At 48.8% G+C, this 19,052-nt stretch overlaps 1 protein-coding gene across 4 annotated transcripts; it reads right to left on the reverse strand.

Annotated features, from left to right (window-relative positions):
* Positions 1–694: 694 nt before the first annotated feature.
* Positions 695–17,383, reverse strand: THNSL2 (threonine synthase like 2). Of its 4 annotated transcripts, none has more exons than XM_031008065.3 (9): positions 17,182–17,383; positions 14,265–14,499; positions 12,792–12,986; positions 12,224–12,376; positions 9,912–10,142; positions 6,462–6,610; positions 6,236–6,361; positions 3,831–3,982; positions 695–3,412 (listed from the first exon to the last, which is right to left on the reverse strand). In XM_031008065.3, exons 2-9 carry the CDS (start codon positions 14,485–14,487, stop codon positions 3,187–3,189), a joined length of 1,455 nt encoding a protein of 484 aa, XP_030863925.3. In that variant the 5' UTR covers positions 14,488–14,499; positions 17,182–17,383; the 3' UTR covers positions 695–3,186. The 4 variants fall into 4 exon arrangements, with proteins under 4 accessions (XP_030863925.3, XP_055234203.2, XP_030863926.3 ...); XM_055378228.2 differs by having other exon boundaries at positions 695–3,377; positions 17,182–17,348; XM_031008066.3 differs by lacking the exon at positions 3,831–3,982 and having other exon boundaries at positions 17,182–17,348.
* Between the last annotated feature and the right edge of the window lie 1,669 nt (positions 17,384–19,052).

Here is a 19,052-nt window from a genome sequence, read left to right on the forward strand (position 1 = left end):
AATGTGCCCAGAACACTGACATTAGCCTACAGTTGGGCAAAGTCATCTGTCAATACAGCACACTGTGGAATATGGGCTATTTATCCTCGTGATCACAGGGCTGACTGGGAGCTGGGCTCACTGCTGCTGCCCTGCGTTACAAGAGACTATCATATTGCATATCGTTAGCCTGGGGAAAAATCAAAATCTGAAGTCTACTGAATGCATACGAACTCAGTCTACTGGATGCATATTGCTTTCGCACCATCACCATCCTAAAGTTGCAAAGTCTTAAGTCAGGGATCATCCGTATTGTTAGATGCAGATGAGGAAACCACGGCTCACAGAGATTAAATGGCTTAGTTGTGATCACTACCAGTAAGTGGGTGACTCAGAAAAGACTCCACCCTGATTCTCACTTCATCTGGTACTAAGATCCTGGCTTTTTCCATTAAGTGGTGGGCGTGTGTGTGTGTGTGTGTATTAGTCTGCTCAGGACTGGGTGAGACTTAAACAACAGAAATTTATTTCCTCCCAGTTCTAGAGGATGGAGGTCTCAGATCGAGGTGCCCTCAGCGTTGCATTAATTCTGGGGCCCCTCTCCTTGGCCTGCAGATGGCCGCCTTCCTCCTCTGACTTCACGCAGTCTTCCCTCTGTGCCACATGTCTATGTCCTAATTTCCTCTTATAAAATAATGGACACCGGTCCCACTGGTTTACGGCCCAGCATAAAGACTTCATTTTAATTACCTTTTTAAAGACCCTATCTCCAAATACAGTTACATTCAGAGATACTGTGGATTCAACATATAATGGAAGTGACACTATTCAGCTCGCGTGGTGTGTGTGTGTGTTACAGGGGTGGGCACTTCTCCAGACTTCATCTCGTTCTCATCCTTTTTCTCATTTCCCCAAGACTCCCTGTGGCCAGTGTAGCCTCAGTTCAGGTTTCCTGTTGATGTGCGTTGTGCCTGGCGTGGCCTTATTCCGGCCTCCCTCACAGGCATGGTGGCCTCTCAGAGCTGGATAGGTCCCAGAACCATTCAGGGGATGGGGTTTCCCTGTGACCTTGGCCCTGCCCTGAGGTCCTCAGAATATGGCAGCAAAAGAGAAGGAGCCACCTGCACAGGCCTGCCCACAGCAGTGCCCAGTGCCAGTTAAAGAAGCCCGGAAAACAGGGCTGCAGCAGCCCCTGGAGGACTCCTGGAGAAGCACAGCCATGCTTCCAGATCCATCCAAGAAAGGAAGATGGCGGGAGGATCCAGGAGCAGGGCCAGGGCCTGGGGAAGGATGGAGGGAGGCAGGTAGCAGAGAAAGCCCCATAAGAACATGCCCGCTGACACAGGAGGCAGTGTGAGGAGAACTACACACCAAACTGGAGGCCACAAGGTCTGGGTTCAAGTTCCAGCCTCTCTGTTCCGTGTTGCCACCCTGGTAAGTTATCTCGTCTCTCGGAGTCTCAGTGTTCTCACCCGCAACATTGTGGGGGAAACAGTAGCACTTGCTTCACACATTGCTGTCAGGATTAAATGAGGTAATTTTTGTAAAATGTCACCTGGCACACAGTAGGTGCTATCAGGACTGCACAGTAACTTTTGTGGGTATTAGGCATTTTTGCTTTCATGGGTGTCTTCCTCTGTAAAAAAAATACTTAAAATTCTATTGTACAACTGTGTTAGAAGAAAGATGAATAAAATCCCAGCTGTATTATACTGTTTTCTTTTTGTTTTAAAAGAAACGAAGACATTTTCATGGGCCTCTAATGAATGGTGGCCCCTAAGCATTGGGCCTATCAAATCTAATGGGTAAGTGGCCCCAGGGGCTGCATCAGTGTCTGCTGCTGTGGATGTTAAAGTGTCTCAGGAACTGCCAAGTGTCATGGCTGGTAAGGAGTCACTGTCACTCCTTTAAGAACACTCCTTCTGGCAAGGAGTGACAGTGACACTCCTTTAACAACACTCCTTCTGTCCTCCTGGAGTCCAGCATCCCTGTCCTCCCCCTCTGGGTACTTGACTGCAGCGCTTCAATGTCCAGTGTTTCAGCAGAGGGCGCCAGAGGCCTTTCCCTTTAGTCCCACGGAGATGCGGGGCTGGGATGTTCTGATGGGGAATGCCAGGCAGAGATCGCACCTGGGTGAGCAGCGCCTTCAGACCTCAGGCAGGCAGGGGAAGGGGGCTCTGGAGGACAAATACCCATTAGGTCATTTCACAGCAGCCCCCAGGGTGGCGGCATCAACGTCCTCTAGTGGCAAAAAATCCCTCCATCCAATGCCTGCCTCCCCTCCCCTCCTAGGGGCTCCCAGCGTCCAAGGCATGGGGCTTCTGTTGCCGTTCATGTGTTTGTCTAAAACTCTCCTCAACCCACACAAGACTAGAACCTGATGAAATGGATTGGAACCTGAGCCAAATGGGCTCAATCCCAAGTGATGTATGAGCAACAGGGCGCCTTGACTCGGTTTGCACATTGATGCCAATGCTTTCCCACAGGGTCTCCATCTGGTGAGCCCCACCTCAACCTCTATGGATGCCAGCACCACCAGGGCCACTGGCCCATGCCTGCTCTGCTGGCCCCTCAAGCCTGGGCCAATGCAGGGCAGCAGGGGGATGCCGCACACACCTCAGCCCACCACTCAGCGGCCCCCAGGGCTGCCCACAGTCCTGCAGCTCTTCTAGGAAGGGACCTACCCAGAGACGTGCCGTCTCCATCACGCTGAACAAGCATTTTATTCCAGGGATTCCCAACATGTGAGCAGGGTGGAAGCCTCTGACAAGGCGGGCCAGAACCTTTGGATTTGGTTTGGGGGCCAAATCAACTAAGGCTCAGAGAACATATAAAGCCTGCGTGAAGGTGGTGAGCTGCTCCCACCTTCACAGGTCTGGGGTCCTAAACCCCTGGAGCCATGGTCAGTCCTGTGCCCAAGCCTCTTCTTTTGCAGGCCCTGAAACTTTCACTACAGCTCAGACACTGCTGCACGGGCCAGGGAGGGAGGGGGTGCTTCTGGCAACTGTTCACAGCCCCTCACTCAGCCTCCCTGGTGACCAGGCACAGACTAGCCAGGGAACGGAGCAAAGCCAGCTGGCTCCAGATCCAGCTGAGCAGCCTCCCGGAAACCTCCTAACCTACGCTTAATGGGGAGGGTGCACAAGGCAGCTCAGAAGGTGCATCTTCCTGGGATCTGAAGCCTAAAGAAAGCCACCTCCAGCCAGGCTACTGGGAGGTGTTGAGGGCATGACTCCTCCACCGCTGGCTAAGGTCCTCAATGGTGTCCCGAAGCATCAGCATCCAGTTGTCACCTCTCCGCATCAGGGTACAGCGTGTCTCCTTGTGCTCCAGGGCTACGATCTCCGCGGGAGTCTCAGGGGTCAGGCCAGCAGCCAGGACAGCTTCCGGGAACTTGGCTGCAGAGGCAGGGGCGAGGCAGCACCGGGGAGTGCTGTGGGGATGGGGGCAGGTGGCAGCCGGAGGACAATGAGAGAATAGAGAGATGGGAAAGGAGAAGGTGGAGGAGGAAGAAGAAACAGGGGAAGTTTAGGGATGGGGGGGTATGGAGGACAGAGACACAGACAGACAATTGGCACCTTGAACTTATTGCTACAATGATGCTACCTGGCAAACTGCTCCTCCTGGTTGGAGGCCACCTCAGCCACCACCTCTGACCATGGCTGTCCCTGGGATATCTGTCATGCTCCCTCTTCTGGGCCCACAGTTTCCAAGGCACAGTTCCACACAGCACCCATCACACTCCATTACAGCCATCTTTTCGTAGTCCTGTCTCTCCCACTGCTTGGAGAAGAAGAGGGCCCCTGAAATTCAAATGGTCCCTCAGTGGCCCAGGTCCCCATTGCCTGTACCTGGGCTGCTGCCTGTCTATCTGCTGGTAATGGTAGTTCACGGCCACCGCTGAGTGGGGGCACAGCAAGTACTGGTTCTCATCCCAGCAGCGGCCCATGGTCTGGGTGATGGCTTCATCCGACACTGACACGGATGTCACTGCCTCTGAAAGCTGAAGGGTCCCAGGTCAGAAAGATGAGGTGCTGGGGGGGAGGTAGGGAAAGATGACAAAACCCCACTCTCCACCAAAGATCCACACAAACCCCAAGGATCCTGTGGGACATTCAGACCGAATGGCTCAGATGTGGCTCACAGTAAAAATCTGGCCTCCTAGTTTTGAGCTGACTCACTCAACTTGGAGGAAAGATACGTTTGAGTTTTATGTCAATCCATTTAGTTGGGATTTGGCTCCTAATCAGCAAATATAGATTTGTTCAACAACTTGCCACAGCCAGAAGGCTCAGGGCAGCCACACGTCTGGTGCTTGGTTGTTGGCACGCCTCCTTCCTGTCAGTTCCTATTCAGCTCACGGAGCACCTCCCCCAGGAAGCCCTCCCCACTTCCTTCAGACAGAGGAAGACTCCCTTGTCTGTGCTCCCTCGGTGTGTTTGGTTTACTTGATCATCTTCTGAAAATGTATTGCATGCTTACAATACACCAAACACCCTGCATATACTTGACTGCAGTAGGGATCATACAGTATCACAGATTTCCTTTTTTTCTTTTCTTTTTTTGAGACAGAGTCTCTCTCTGTCACCCAGGCTGGAATACCGTGACACTATCTTGGCTCACTGGAACCTCCACCTCCCAGGTTCAAGCAATTCTCCTGCCTCAGCCTCCCAAGTAGCTAGGATTTACAGGCATATGCCACCATGCCCAGCTAATTTTTTTTTTTTTAGTAGAGATGGGGTTTCACCATGTTGGCCAGGCTGGTCTCAAACTCCTGACCTCAAATGATCTGCCTGCCTCAGCCTCCCAAAGTTCTGGGATTAGAGGCGTGAGCCACCTCACCCGGCTGGTATCATAGATTTTCATATAGCTACCTGCTGTGAATTAGGGTTCCCAGCAGACAATGAATGTATTTTACTTGTCTTTGTGCTTCTAGCACCTAGCACAGTTCCTCGCTCACAGTAGATATATAACATGAATGGATGAATGCCATTCCAGCAAGTGAAGTGTCTCCTATGTGTATAGCCAGAGAGAGAATGAAGGAGTGTGGGGTATGGTGTCTGTCTTCATGGAGCACCTCATTTATATGAGGAGAAAGAATGTGAATGTCAAAACAAACCATTAACCAAATAAATTGATCTTTGGGTGCATCAAAAGAAGCACAGATTCCAGAAGGCCAGAATTCCACTCCAGTCTGCATTGGTATGGCTCAGCCTAGAGAACTGCATCCAACTTTGAAAACAACACTTTAAGGTGGATATTGACCTTGCAAAATTATGTCATGCAAGGGACCACTAAAGGAAGTGGGAAGACTGACTTGGTAAATGAGGATTCTCTAAATACTGGAAACACTCGGATGTAGAATCAGACTGTGTAAGCTAGAAGGAGAAGATTCTAGCTCAACGTAAAGACTTTTGTAATGGTGAGAGCTGGTATGAGGTACTGAGGGTCTGGTCACTGGAGGTATGCACAGTCTGGATGGCCACTCAGTGGGAATGTGGTAGAGGAAATTAAAGGCAGCTTCAGAAATCCTTTTTTTTTTTTAAACACAGAATAAGTACCATCACCAGGTTGCACTAAAATAAAAACAATTCTTCCCAATTAGATTCCTATCATTCCAAGGGAATAAAATTTCTCCTTTTCCAAGAAAAATAAGAGAGAGAAAGGGAAGGAGGGAGGGAAAGAAAAAAGAAAGATGGAAAGGAGGAAGGAGAGAGGGAAGGAGGAGAGGGAGGGAGGAAAGAGAGAGGAAGGAAAAGGAAGAAAGGAAGAGCTCAACGGAAACAATGGTCTCGGTTCATATTGGATGGGCAAAATGGCTTCCAGTTGCCAGTATTATTGGAAATTAACAATAATAATAAGTAAAAGTAAGTTAATGTATCAAGCCATATATTACCAGGAAATATGCAAAGTGCTTCACATATATTATTTGACTTAAATCTCACAACAACTCTATGAGGTAGGCATTCTTACTATCCCCATTTTATAAATGAAGGAACCAAGGCACAGAGTTTAGGAAACTAGCCCAATGTCTCAGAGCTCACTTGGGATTGAGCTCATTTGACTCTAAACCATGTTCTCTATTACCTCTCCTCATTCAATAAATTATTCCATGTAAAGTGGCCGTAAAAGTGATGGGCTCATAGCAGGTACTCAAGAAACAGGTGTCCTCTTCCCTTGACCAGACTTCCAAACCCCAAGTCTGCTATGTGGCTGTACCCTTTCCTTTCTCTGTGGTGTGTGGGTAGTGACTGACCTTGCTGTGCAGTTCCTTGGGCAGATTCACACTTTGGGTCCTTTCAAACTGCTCCATGAGGGCTCTTGTCACCTGGCTGTCAGAGCCAGAGAGCAGCCAGAACACCCTCTCCATGTTGTAGGGCACCTGGGAAGAAAGTCAGTTTCAGGTCCACACTGATCTCAGCCCCATCGAGCCCCACCCAACCAACACCTGGGCCAGATCTGCACACCTCCCCCAGGCCTACCTGAATATCCATAGCTGATGCCAAGGTTGATTTAACAGCCTCAGAGAGAGAGAAGTCTCCCTGCTGGACAGTCCTGTGGATGATGTCATTGCGGTTCACTGCCACGACCAGACGGATGGGCAGGCCTATCTTCTGAGCAATGTACCCAGCTTAAGACAAGAGAGGAGGAGAACAATGGCTTTTCAGAAACAAAAGCAAAAAGAAAAAAGTAAATTGGGCTTCATCAAAATTAAGAAACTTTTATGCTTTTTGAAGCTTTTGTGCTTTAAAAAGGACACTATCAAGAAAATGAAAAGGCAACTCGCAGAATGGGGAAAAATGCAATTCATATATCTGATAAGGGATTTGTATCCAGAATATATAAAGAACTGTTGCAACTCAATAATAAAAATACAAATAACCCAATTAAAAATGGGCAAAAGAACAGGCATTCCTTCGAAGAAGACGTACAGATGGCCAATGAGCACATGAAAAGATGTTCAACATCGTTAGTCATGAAGGAAATAGAAACAAAAACCATGAGATATTACTTCAAACCCTCTAGGATGGCTGGAATCAAAAAGACAGATAATAAAAAGTGTTGGTGAGGATGTGGAGAAATTGGAAAATTCCCACATTGCTGGTGGTGACAAAATGGTGCAGCCACTTTGGAAAACTGAAGTCCGTCAGTTCCTTAAAATATTAAACAGAGTTATCATATAACCCAGAAATGCCACTCCTAGTTATGTACCCAAAAGAAGTAAAAATATATGTTCACATGAAAACTTGTACACAAATGTTCACTGCAGCATTATTCATAATAGCTGTGTTAAACAATCCAAATGTCTATCAGCTGATAAACTGATAAACAAAATATACCACTGTATGGTATATCCATACAATCGAAAAAGTACTGATATATGATACAACATGGATGAACCTTGAAAACATTACGCTACGGGAAAGAAGTCAGGCACAAAAGACCACATCCTGTATGATTCCTTTTATAGAAAATGTCTAGAATAGGAAAATCTATATATAGAGACAAAATAGATTCGTGGTTACCAAGGGCTGGCGAAGGAGGTCTAAGGAAAAGTGAGGAGTGACTGCTAATGGGTACAGGGTTTCTTTTTAGAGTGATGTAAACATTCCAAAACTGGTTATGGTGATAGTTGCACAAGTCTGTGAATATATTATACTAAAAACCACTGAATCATACACTTAAAATGTGTGAATGGTATGTGAATCATTTAGCAATAAACCTGTTACAGACACACACACACACAAACAGCGAGAGAGAGAGGAGAGAGAGGGGAGAGAGAGGAGAGAGAGGAGAGAGAGAGGAGAGAATGGAGAGAGAGGAGAGAGAGGGGAGAGAGGGGAGAGAGAGAGCGTGAGAATGACTAGGAGCGCATCACCATGCCCTGAGGCTGTTTTATGTGTCAACCCCCTGCCAGGTGCCAAAGTATTTAATAGATGGCTGACTACTGTAAAACACCAATTTTTGGAAGAGGAAATGAATGTTCCAAGAGGTCAAAATGACCTGTCCAAAGCCTGTTAAGTGTCAGAGTCAGGATTCAAAATATGCCTAAGTCCAGAGCACATGCCCTCCCTCGACTCAGCCTCCTAGAGCCAGCAGTTTCAGACTACTCTCCCTGCACAGGCACCAGGGGAGGCCAGAGCAGTAACCTCAGTCCACCCCAACAGCAGTTCTTGTTTGCATGGAACAAGCAAGGAATTCCTCTCCCTAAGAGGTGTAGAGCCCGGACACGTGACATCGTTTAGGAAGGTTTTACATATGGTGCTTTCATGAGCAGTTTATCTCTGGTGAGTAGCTAAGGGGAGTTAGGGACAACCACACCACCCAACATCACTGTTAACCTGGCAAAACACTTTTTTTTTTTTTTTTTGAGACTGAGTCTCTCTCTGTTACCCAGGCTGGAGTGCAATGGCACAATCTCAGCTCACCACAACCTCCACCTCCCAGGTTCAAACGATTCTCCTGCCTCTGCCTCCCGAGTAACTGGGATTACAGGCATGCGCCACCACACCTGGCTAATTTTTGTATTTTTAGTAGAGACAGGGTTTCACCATGTTGGCCAGGCTGGTCTCGAACTACTAATCTCAACTTTCTCTTTCTTATTTCACCTGATCCTCATGAGAACATCATGATATCCTTGCCTGACAGGGGAGAAATGGAGGCTCAGGAAGGTCCAGGGTCTTAAAGCCAAAGAGTTGGTTCCTGACAGAGCAAAGATGGATAGGAACACCCTCAGCAAATGTTGGTCACGTGCTTATTTTGTATCGAGCACTGTGGTAGGCTCTGGGCTGCAGAGGGCAGCTGGCCACACGACTCAGTGCATCACTAATTGGAGGGCGATGGGAATGGGGAGCACGGTGGGCTTTATCCCATGAGTGGCAAAGAAGCCCATCCCTCCTTGCCTGCCAGCCCGCTGTTCTCTCCACCCTTCTGTTAGTGGCAGAAGTCAGGAAGCTTCCTAACCACTAAGATGCTTCCGTGCTCTCAGCTAGACCATCCTTGGTGCCCATCAGAACCAATGCCATTGCCGGAACTATCAGGAACAGTAATTCCCCTAGCCTCACCAGCTCTGCAGCCAGACTACCTGGGTCACGCTTCTGGCCCAGCTCTGTAACCAGGGCATGACTCCTTTCTCTGTGCCTTTGTTCCCTCATTATAAAATGGAAAGTGTCCTCTCCACAGGTGGATAAATGAGTTCATATGTGAAAAGCATTTAGAACTGTGCCAGTTGCATACTAAGTGCTTGATAAATATTAATGATTATTAGAGAAAATGATTTTAATGCTACACAGCTGTACAGCACTTTGCCCTTACAAAGTTTGCATGCACACAGGAATCTGATTCGCTCATCGAGGCAGTCCTGGGAGATAGGATGAGTGATACAATCTCATTTTATAGCTCAAAGGTTGAGTCTAAAGGACTGCTCCACAGCCTCTCAGTTAGTAAAGGACAGAAATGGGGCCAGAACCCCAAGTCCAGAACTCTTTCCACCTCACACGGGGTCAGAGTGGTGTGTCCAGGTATGGGAACAAATGTGCCAGTCAAGCCGCTTGCCCTCACATTGGGTAGCTGGCCAGGGTTGGGAGCAAAGTCCACATTTCTGATTGAGGGCACTGCCAGCCGGCCATAGCGGCTGACCCTTGACCTTGCCTCTCCACACTCTGCTGAGCCAGCGAGCACATCAGGTCAGGCTGTGGGAGCATGTGGGGTTAAGCCATCACCCTCTGCTGCCGGCAGCAGGATCCCAGGATGCTGCCCCAGGCAATGAGGGGGGAAATCTTCTGGGAGCTTCTTCTGTGGGGTTTCCCATCACCTTCAGAATTGGGACTCCACCTTCCTTCCCCTCACAGTTGCAGCCAAAGGGCAGCTAGAAGGACTGGGGCCACAGGCATTTTTCTGGAAAGCCCATTTGTGCCCCGGGGATTCCTTACCTGCAAGGTTACCGGCAGCCCCTGTTGGCACAACCACCTCCACCAGGGGTAGGGGATGTGTGTCCAAGGATGGCGTACACTGGAAGTAAGCAAAGAAGTGATGGGCCATCTGCACCAGGACCCGGGACCAGTTGATCGAATTCAGGCTCATCAGATTGTGCTTCTTGACAAAAGCCACATCGGCAAACACAGTCTTGATCGGCTCATCGAGCTCATCGCTGTTTCCCTCCACTGCCGGGGGGAGAGAAGAGGGCAGCTGTCAGGAGCATGTAGAACCCCGCAAGAGGTCAGCACTCACCTGCGACAGGGCCCTCCCAGGCTGAGCCCACCCTCCTGGGACCTTCGCGCAGCCTAGGTTTCTTTACTTTCACGTAGCTTGGCCTCACTTTCTAGACTCAGTATTAAGCTCCTCAAGGACAGAAATCATGCCTCAGATTCTTGTGTTCCTAAATATCTGCCCTAGCTTAGAACAGAAAGGGTAGCCAGAACCAGTTCCAATGTTTCTACCATTATCTAAAATAAGATAGCAAATGTCAACCTTCTGGGATCCTGGGAGAATTTCTCTTTGTAATCCATGCCCACTTCCCCCACTCTTCTGCAGAGGAGAAACTGTGTGCCTGATTGGAAAACGGTGAGAGACGTAGCCTTTCCTCCACAGTCCTCTATCAGGGGCCAGGGTGGAAACAGTCACCGTTCCCCTGTGGTCTTCCCTCTGCCCTCATTTAGATCACAGAGTAGGTGTTCTGCTCTCTGCTCCTACTTGGCAGGTAAGCTTCCATGGACAGAACTTCCCCTCCCTGAAGCTGGGTGTGTACATCAGTGTAATTTATGAGTGAATTACTGGATAAATTTATGGTGAAGTGTCCACTAATACAAGTTATATCTTCCAGTCTAGCTCAATGAGCAATCAAGCCAATATTGATTTCTTATCTGATACCCGAGTATGTCTCCATTGGATCTACACTTGGAAGGGAGAGGGGTGAAATTTACTGGGAAACGTGCCAGAGAAGGCATTAAGGGTGCTAACCATTCTGCCCTTCAACACTGTGTAGCAGCAATGGAGCTGGGAGACTGACTCTAGATCCACGTGTGTACCCAGAATGGCCGGGGCCAGTCATGGTGATTCCATTCCTTTGCCAGGACCAAGCCAATCAGTGCCTGGTACTCTCATGGGGTCAGGGTTGGCTCCACAATGAGCATGTGAATAAATTCCAATCAGTGAACCACAAGGACATGTTAGCTGGGTTCTAAAAAAAGATTCACTGCTTTAAAAAAAAGAGCAACAGGAAGGGAGAGACCTGGTTACCTCAACGAATCACCATATGACCACAAAAGGAAGGAGCCTTAGGACTGAGGAGGGCAGAGCAGAGAATGGGAAGGACCTGGGTTCCTGAGAGCATTGTGAGTCACTGAATCAAACAACTGGGAGCCCACTCCACCCCTGGCCTTCCAGTTACGGAAGCTGGAAAATATTCTTGTTTAAGCTGGTCTGAGTTGAATTTTTTGCTACTTCTAGCCAAAAGCATCTCAAATAACAATAAATACCTAGCACTTGCTGATTATTCTGTGCTTAAGAAGAACCAAGTATACAATGTACATGGAAATTAATGACTTTATAAACCAACTGTCCACATACAATAATCTAAGTGGTCCATCCCTACTCCCTAAGCTTACCAGTCTACAGAAAAATACATATTTGCTGTTATATCCTGAACTAACACACATCCTCCTTAAAACCAAACCAGAAAGCTCTAGAAAGGAAAGAAAGGATCTGAATAGTGTCGTTTATAAACAAAACTGATTTCTGTGAAGTCTGCTGTCTTAGTTTCTGATTTTCTTGAACATGTACACAACAGAAACACCCCCTTCAGGTCCAGCATTTAATGATTTCTTGCATTCATCAGATTCCACATTTCCGCCATTACTTGACAACTGGGCACTGTTCTCCAATCCACAAGTCAGGAATGGAGCTTTCAGTCACACCCTTAGGTCTGTGTACAAAAAAGACAAGGGAGTAGGAGGCAGGACAGAGGCACAGAACGCTATTCTCTGCTTCGATTCTAGGAAAAAACAGTCCTAGATCTGTAACTAGCAATTTTGGTGCTTAGGGTACCTGTCACCTCCAATAGTTTACTGTGTAGCCAGAACCCTGCCCAGAGCTGAGCCAAGGCATATACACCAACCTCGAATATGATGATGAAAGGAGGACAGTCAGCTACCCAACTGTGCAATTTTGTTCCAGCCCATCTCCCAAAGCAAACCCAATTAAGGCAGGGCTGCACTGTCCCTAGAGCCTCTGCCTCAGCACACACCTCCAAACACATGTACGTTCTGCTTCAGCACCGTTGTCATCTGGAGCTCCTGAATCTTTGTGCAGTGACCTTTGGGCAGCAGAACGATAATGTCCATGTTCTTTGCCCCTTGAACACTCTCAATGGCAGCACTTCCTGTGTCCCCAGATGTTCCTGGATGGGAAGAAAGGAGAACTCTCCCCCTTTAGAACAAAGGGAATGAACGAGGAAAGAAATGGTCCCCAAAGCACTGTTGTCAAATATAGCAACATCTACTTCAAATACTTGGAGGATATGAACCTAGCACTCCACCTAGGGTCCATGGATCCACGGATAAAATTCAGGACATAAATGAACTTGTGAACCACATCATCTTAAGCATTTTGTGCACTTCAAACATTACTCTGAGACAGTTCCATAGCCTCCATCAGCCTGGCAAAGGGGTCTATGGCACCAGAAAATGTTAGGAACCTTGCTCTGGAAGAACCAGTACCACAGTTCCTGAGTGGCTCTATGAACAGCATCCTATAGGTGGACACCCTACAGTCACAGCACTCAGGTATTCCGCGTTCATGCCCCAAAAACACACCTACAACCACAGTGACGTGCTTCTCCCTCTTCTCCAGGAAGTACTGCAGGAACTGTGCTGTGCAGGACAGGGACAGGTCCTTAAATGCATATGTGACGCCATGCCACAGCTCCAACACGTTCAGCCCATTCCTCAACCTGGACAGATGGACCACTTCTCTGTGACGGAATCTGCTGAAGGCTCGGTCGATCAGATCTGTGAGGGTAGTGGGGTGGATAGCCAATGAGGGGCCTGGTCTCTTTCTCAAGTTCCCTCTCAGTCTCTGAATATAAAGTTTCCAACTCCTGCTACTAAAAGGCCAAAAATCTTCATCTTAAATGATACCACTTTTGAATACAATTGTAAAAACCTAGAAAAAAAGTCTGGGAAAACATGCACCAAATTGTTCATAGATTCCTTATAGTGATTTCCTCAGAGACCAGAATTGGTACTAGAAGACTTTATTTTTCATTTTTTATACTTCTTCATTGTTTGACTGTCTCGTGAGCATGTATTCCAATCAGGGGTCAATTAAATAGCTACACAACACATCAATGTCGCATCCCATCTAATGTTCCTTCCTAAAGATAGGAAGCTTTTTGTTTGTTTCTTACATTACTAAATCTCACACCTGTGACGCCAGAGCCTTTGGATGGTTGATATACAGCCCTCCCTAAGGCAGGACTGGAGCAGTCCTAGAGCACAGCTTCTCAAACTGTCACTGGCAAACCAAGCACCTGCGATCTTGTTAAAATGCAGGCTGGTTCAATCAGTCTGAGGCAATCTTGGATTTCCAACAAGTGCCCAAGCAATGCCATCACTGCTGGTCATCAGACTGCATTTTAAGTGGTCCTTTCTCTTCCCCAACCGCAAACCACCACCATTACATTATGGATTTTGTTCTTGCTGTTTAAAGTGTGGCTCATGGACCAGTAGTCTAGTATTATCTGGACATCTGACAGAAATGCAGAATTCTCACTCCTACCCTAGACCTACTGAATCAGAATTTGGTTTTTAACAAGATCCCCCAGGGAATCCATAGGCACAGTAGAGCTTAAGACAAGCTGGTCCAGGACAGTCTTGAAGTCCCTTCTGGAATTAACATTCAAAAAATAAAATAGCAATTTGGGGGTCTGGGTGCTTTATGTGAAGGAAGGAAACACCCCAACATTCAAGTCACTCAAGATGATTCTAAAATCCCTAGTGTTGAAGAGGTTTTTGTATGTTTTTTTTTTTTTTTTTAAAGAAAAAGAAAGAAAGAGAAAGAAAGAAAGAATTCTCTGAAGAAAATTTCAACATTCATCTCCCTGGAGAAAGGACGAAATCTTTCAGAATATTTTCAATTCTGGGATTCTAGAGTCAGGAAAAGAAATAAAACAAAGTTTGAGAAGAAATGTGACTAGAGACTTCCTAGTGGTTTGGTGATGGATTTACAATTCTGTAGACCGAGCTGGCAGGGGCTGGAAGAGTGAAAGTAGAGGTGGGAACACTCACCATTTAATTCATCTTTTGGAAGGAGCTCAGAGCCAATGAAGAGGGCACACAGCTCCTTCACCAGGCCAGGATAGGAGAGTGTGCCCCACTGGCACAGGGTCTCTCTGTCCAACTGTGGGAGCTCTTCGGGCATAAAGAGGCCCCCGTCGGGTGCATAGCCAGAGAAGAGGGCCCCCTCAAAGTTGACCCGTGGGGCTATGCCCCTGGTGCTGACATACCACATGATCCTGGAGGCCTGCAGAGAGGACAGTCCCAGAAGCACCTGGTCTCCAAGCTCCCACACCCCATGGGGCAAAGCCAAAGCACACACAGTCTCACAGTTAGCCTCTAGACCACCAGTCTCCGGGGCACATGTCCCAGACCTAGAGATGGCAGTCCTGTATCAAGTCTCATGCCAGCTTCATCTGCAACTGTGTAAATCATGATTCCACCAATCAAAATGAGGCAATTCCACTGACCTCCTGTCTTCAGGGAGAGGGTATCGGAGCATGCCGGGAAAAGAGAAAGCTTGGTCCTCACCAGTGAGAAAGAAGGCCTGGCGGTGGGGACAGATAATAGCAATAGTAGGCAACTGCCAGCTTGATATCCCTCTTGCTAAGGCGAAAGACCAACACACAGAGTCATACACCCCTTTCAGGGATGTCTCGGTCCACTTCTGCTCAAAAACCAAACATCTTCAATGGTTATTGGAAACACTGTCTACAGCCTAGTAGTTCTCAACTATGGTAGCTTGTTGGAATCAACCTCAGAGCGTTAAAAAAAATACAACTACCTGAATCAATTAAATTAGACTCTAAATGAGAGGCTCCTCAAGAGAGTCTAACGTGCAGCCAGGGTTGAGAAGAGGGTGACCAACTCATCCCAGTTTGCCCAGGAGTTTTCTGGTCTTAAAACTGCAAGTCCCATGTCCTAGGAAACCCCTCAATCCCAGGCAAACTAAGATGGTTGGTCATCCTAGTGGATAACCAGTGTTCTACCTCTTAGCCTAATCCTAGGACAGTTATAAGTGCTGATATGCAGTCTTTAAAACTAACTGGCCCTGCATGGACTGAGTTCTCTGGTTCCTGGGGAAGCCCAGGACCCCTTAGGCCTAACTCTGGTCACACTTCCACATCAGTTACTTTCCCAGGAGCCAGATGCCATGTCAAGGAGCTGGGCTTGAATTCTGAACACCTTCCTCTGGATCATGACAGTGAATTTAGGGGCCCTGGCTTCGACGCCCCACAGTAACTATGGGGACGAATTTGACTAGACATAGCTCTCAGTATTAGCTTGGACTTTCTGTGCCAGGGTGGGAGGGGATCCCCTGCCCTCTAAGGGCAAAGCCACCCAAAGCTCTCTACCTACATGAGGCATATGAGCACTGACCTGGAGGAATTCTCATTTCCTAGTCTGTGGCTCTGACATCTGTGGGCCCCAGTGCAAGTCTCACGTGGGCTGCCACGTGCCACTCTCTTAACTACAAATATTAAGTGTATCTAACTTAGAGACAGAGACAAACTTGATCATACAAACCATGAATCTTTTGAAAGTGATTATGCTGGGACAATGGTATAAGCCAGAACTCTCTCTCTGGCAACCTAGGATACAAGGTCACTCCGTATGGGAGTCCATGTCAAAGAGATGAAATATGGGTAACTCCAAAAGTTAACTGCAGTGGATAAGCAAAGCAGGCAGTATTTCACAAAACAGAACCAGGGTCGGGGGGCAGGTGCTAGCGGTGCCTCAATAAAGAGAGGAATTTCTGCAATTCTGTAGTAAGAGTTAGAGCCAACGCAAACTGCCCAAGACCGTGGAGTAACTGAAAGAAGGCCTTCATAGGACCAGACTTAAACGCTACGCCTGAGCTGCCAAAGAAACCATCGCAGGAGTGAGGGCAGGAGCGAGCAAGGCAGTAAGGTACAGCAAAAGAAAATATTTTTCAAATGCCCTTCCCTGGGTGGAAGGAATATCACACCTGGGGCACTGGGAAGGAGGATATGGAACAACTGTCCAGGAACAGAGGACAGAGGGGCTGGCACGGGGCTCTGAGCAGGTCATGGAAGGAGCTGGCCTGATTAGCACATACCCATGCCCCTCACGCAACAGGACTGTCCCTGTTCTGTCCAATGCCTTCCAGGGGCAGCATTCCCAGGCCAATTCAGCAAAGCTAAAGAGAACTACACATGGCTGGGTTCAATGTAAGCCAGAGGCGGAAATAGCAACCACAGGAGGTGGTGAAGTTGAGGAAGAAAACCAAGTGCTGTTGTTGGGCTGCTCTATGAGGGCTCCAAGCATGGGATGGAGACCCGGACTACGTGTCCCCTGGGATTTTATATTCTAATAATTTTCCCTTGCGACTCCTCTGGACCCTATTCCAGAGTAGAGAAGGTAGAAAAACTCTGACCAATAACCAGGATAAATAAATACGGAAAATAGGAGTAGCCCGAAGGCTGGGAACAAGAAGGTGGGTAGACAGGCGCTCCTCAGGGAGGTGGAGGGGTTTTGTGAGAAGGGGTGGGACAGGGCGGAGACTCGGACCCCAGGAGCCGACGGCACCCCTAGGGGTGGAGGCAGACCCCGGGCTCTCTGAGGCTACCGGTGCCAGTCATCCCGCCAAGGAGGGCGGCCTAAATCCTCAAGGGACTCGCAGGCGCCTGAGGTTCCACTCCCAGCCCCTGAAAACACCACGGACTTCAGTTTCGGGGTTCTCCAAGGACTGCTCAAATCCCGCAGAAAACGCAAAGCATCGGAGACCCCCGCACCACCCTCCCAAGTTCCTCAAGTCCGAGCGCCGGAACTAAAGGTTCCAGAAACGGGCGGGGCGACGGACGTGGGCCTGCGGGAATCAGGGCTGAGCGGAGCCGCGAGAGCGTCCGGAGCTCAGAAATCTCGCCCGCGACGACCCCGGGAGGGCGGCGAGGTTGGCGCGCGTTACCGGTGCGGGGCGCGGGGCGCGGGACGCGGGACGCTGGACGCGAGGACCGGTGCGCAGCAGGGCTGCCCGGGCTGCGAATGTGCGCACTCCCGAGTCCGCGTCCCTGGCGGTGGGGTGGGGCTTCCGGTCGGGGCCGGAGCTAAGGTTCTCAGCTTCGCAGTGGGAAGGACCTGGGGATGGGGCGGGGGACGGAGGACGGAGGACAGTGCGTGGGCAGCGGTGCGCGATCCCGGAAGCATCACGAGGGAGAAGCCCTGTGCCCCTCCCGCGGCCCTTTTTTTTTTTTTTTTTTTTTGAGACGGAGTCTCGCTCTGTCGCCCAGGCTGGAGTGCAGTGGCGCTGTCTCGGCTCACCGCAAGTTCCGCCTCTCAGGTTCACGCTATTCTCCTGCCTCGGCCTCCCGAGTAGCTGGGACTACTGGCGCCCGCCACCACGCCCGGCTAATTTTTTGTGTTTTTAGTAGAGACGGGGTTTCATCGTGTTAGCCAGGATGGTCTCGATCTCCTGACCTCGTGATCCGCCCTCCTCGGCCTCCCAAAGTGTTGGGATTACAGGCGTGAGCCACCGCGCCCAGCCCCGCGGCCCGTTTTTTAAGGCTTTAGTAAACGCTTTATTGACGTTCAGCCTCGGAATCTTCGCTGCAGGGTTGTGAGCCCCACAGAACCTCATTTTTCAGTTTAGAAAATGGACAGCAGGGTGTGAAGAAGAAAGGCCCTGCGTTCCTTTAAGATTCTTGTCTCTTGTCTGCAGCATCAGAGAGCTGGAGAGCATGAGAGCCTTGCTTCTCAAACTGCGGTTAGTATGTTAGGACTTCAGAACTCGCCAGATAGGTGACATCAGCTCCACTCCAAAAATTCTTTATAAAAAATTTTCAGTGGTTTTGGGGGGTATGAAAATTCTTCATATTTTTTGAGAAACACTTTTTATTAAGCATAGGTCTATTCTAGGATAAAAGCCCATCACCCTTATTCATTCTTTTAAGAGAAAAAAATGGCAAGAACTTCAAGGAAAAACAAAACAGCAAGAACAAAAACTCCCTCTAGATATGCCCAAATGCCCCTGGATTCACATTGAGCTCTTGGGGCCCATCCCACTGAAGCAAAATTAGAGGAGGTAGACCAGAGAGGTTCAGGCAAAGGTTTAGTCCTGGGTAGGCCAGGTCACTCTGGCAGTCCCAGCTGGGCCTCCAGTGGCCCTCTGATGTTGCCTGTTCCCCCCTCTTTCTTCCTCCTATCTCTGACATCCTCCTACACTTGCGGTTTCTGCTTACTCAACTTACCTGTTCTTCAAAATTCAGCCCATACACGGTGCCCACTTGACATATCCACACAGGTTCATGCAGCTACCATGGACTGACCCTAGTCTGGGTGGGTCTCAGATTCTGGAAAGAGAGGGAGAGACTGGTCACTGCTCAGCTAATGGGATTGGCCTTCTTGTCCCAAGCTGGGGCTGAGGACTTGTCACAGAGTTCACACAGGGGTCAGAGGGGACATTCCAAGAGAGACGGGTATAGGCCAGGCAGGGACCCCGAAAGGGTTTTCATCCCTTCTATCAGGTGTACTTAATCACTCAGAGGCCAGGGAAACTGAGGCCGATGGCAAAAATAAGATTCAGCAGCGTGTTTTACAGCACTCATGTTACAGCGTGTGTTACAGACTCAACCAGTAAAGTCTGCATAAGGACAGATGCACCTTCCACGGACCTCTCCCACAAGCCCTCTGCCACACTTACACGGGCCTGCAGGCCTTTGTGATTCTGTGGGCAGGAGGAATGGCCAGAAGCTCTTCTGTGAATTGTAATTTAACTCCCCAGAAAAGAGAGAAGCAAAACGCTCAGGGAACAACAGGGTTCATTAGGAATCTCTGCCTGGG

The sequence above is a fragment of the Gorilla gorilla genome, chromosome 12 (genome assembly GCF_029281585.2).
Source record: "Gorilla gorilla gorilla isolate KB3781 chromosome 12, NHGRI_mGorGor1-v2.1_pri, whole genome shotgun sequence".
NCBI classification, from domain to species: Eukaryota; Metazoa; Chordata; class Mammalia; order Primates; family Hominidae; genus Gorilla; species Gorilla gorilla.

Coding starts and splice junctions, on each gene's coding strand:
- THNSL2 (XM_031008065.3), bottom strand. CDS start 14,487: ATGTGGTATGTCAGCACCAGGGGCATAGCCCCACGGGTCAACTTTGAG. Junction 10,143..12,223: donor GAACGTACATGTGTTTGGAG/GTGTGTGCTGAG, acceptor TCCCCCCGGCAG/TGGAGGGAAACAGCGATGAG. Junction 6,362..6,461: donor CATCAGCTATGGATATTCAG/GTAGGCCTGGGG, acceptor CTTTCTTCCCAG/GTGCCCTACAACATGGAGAG.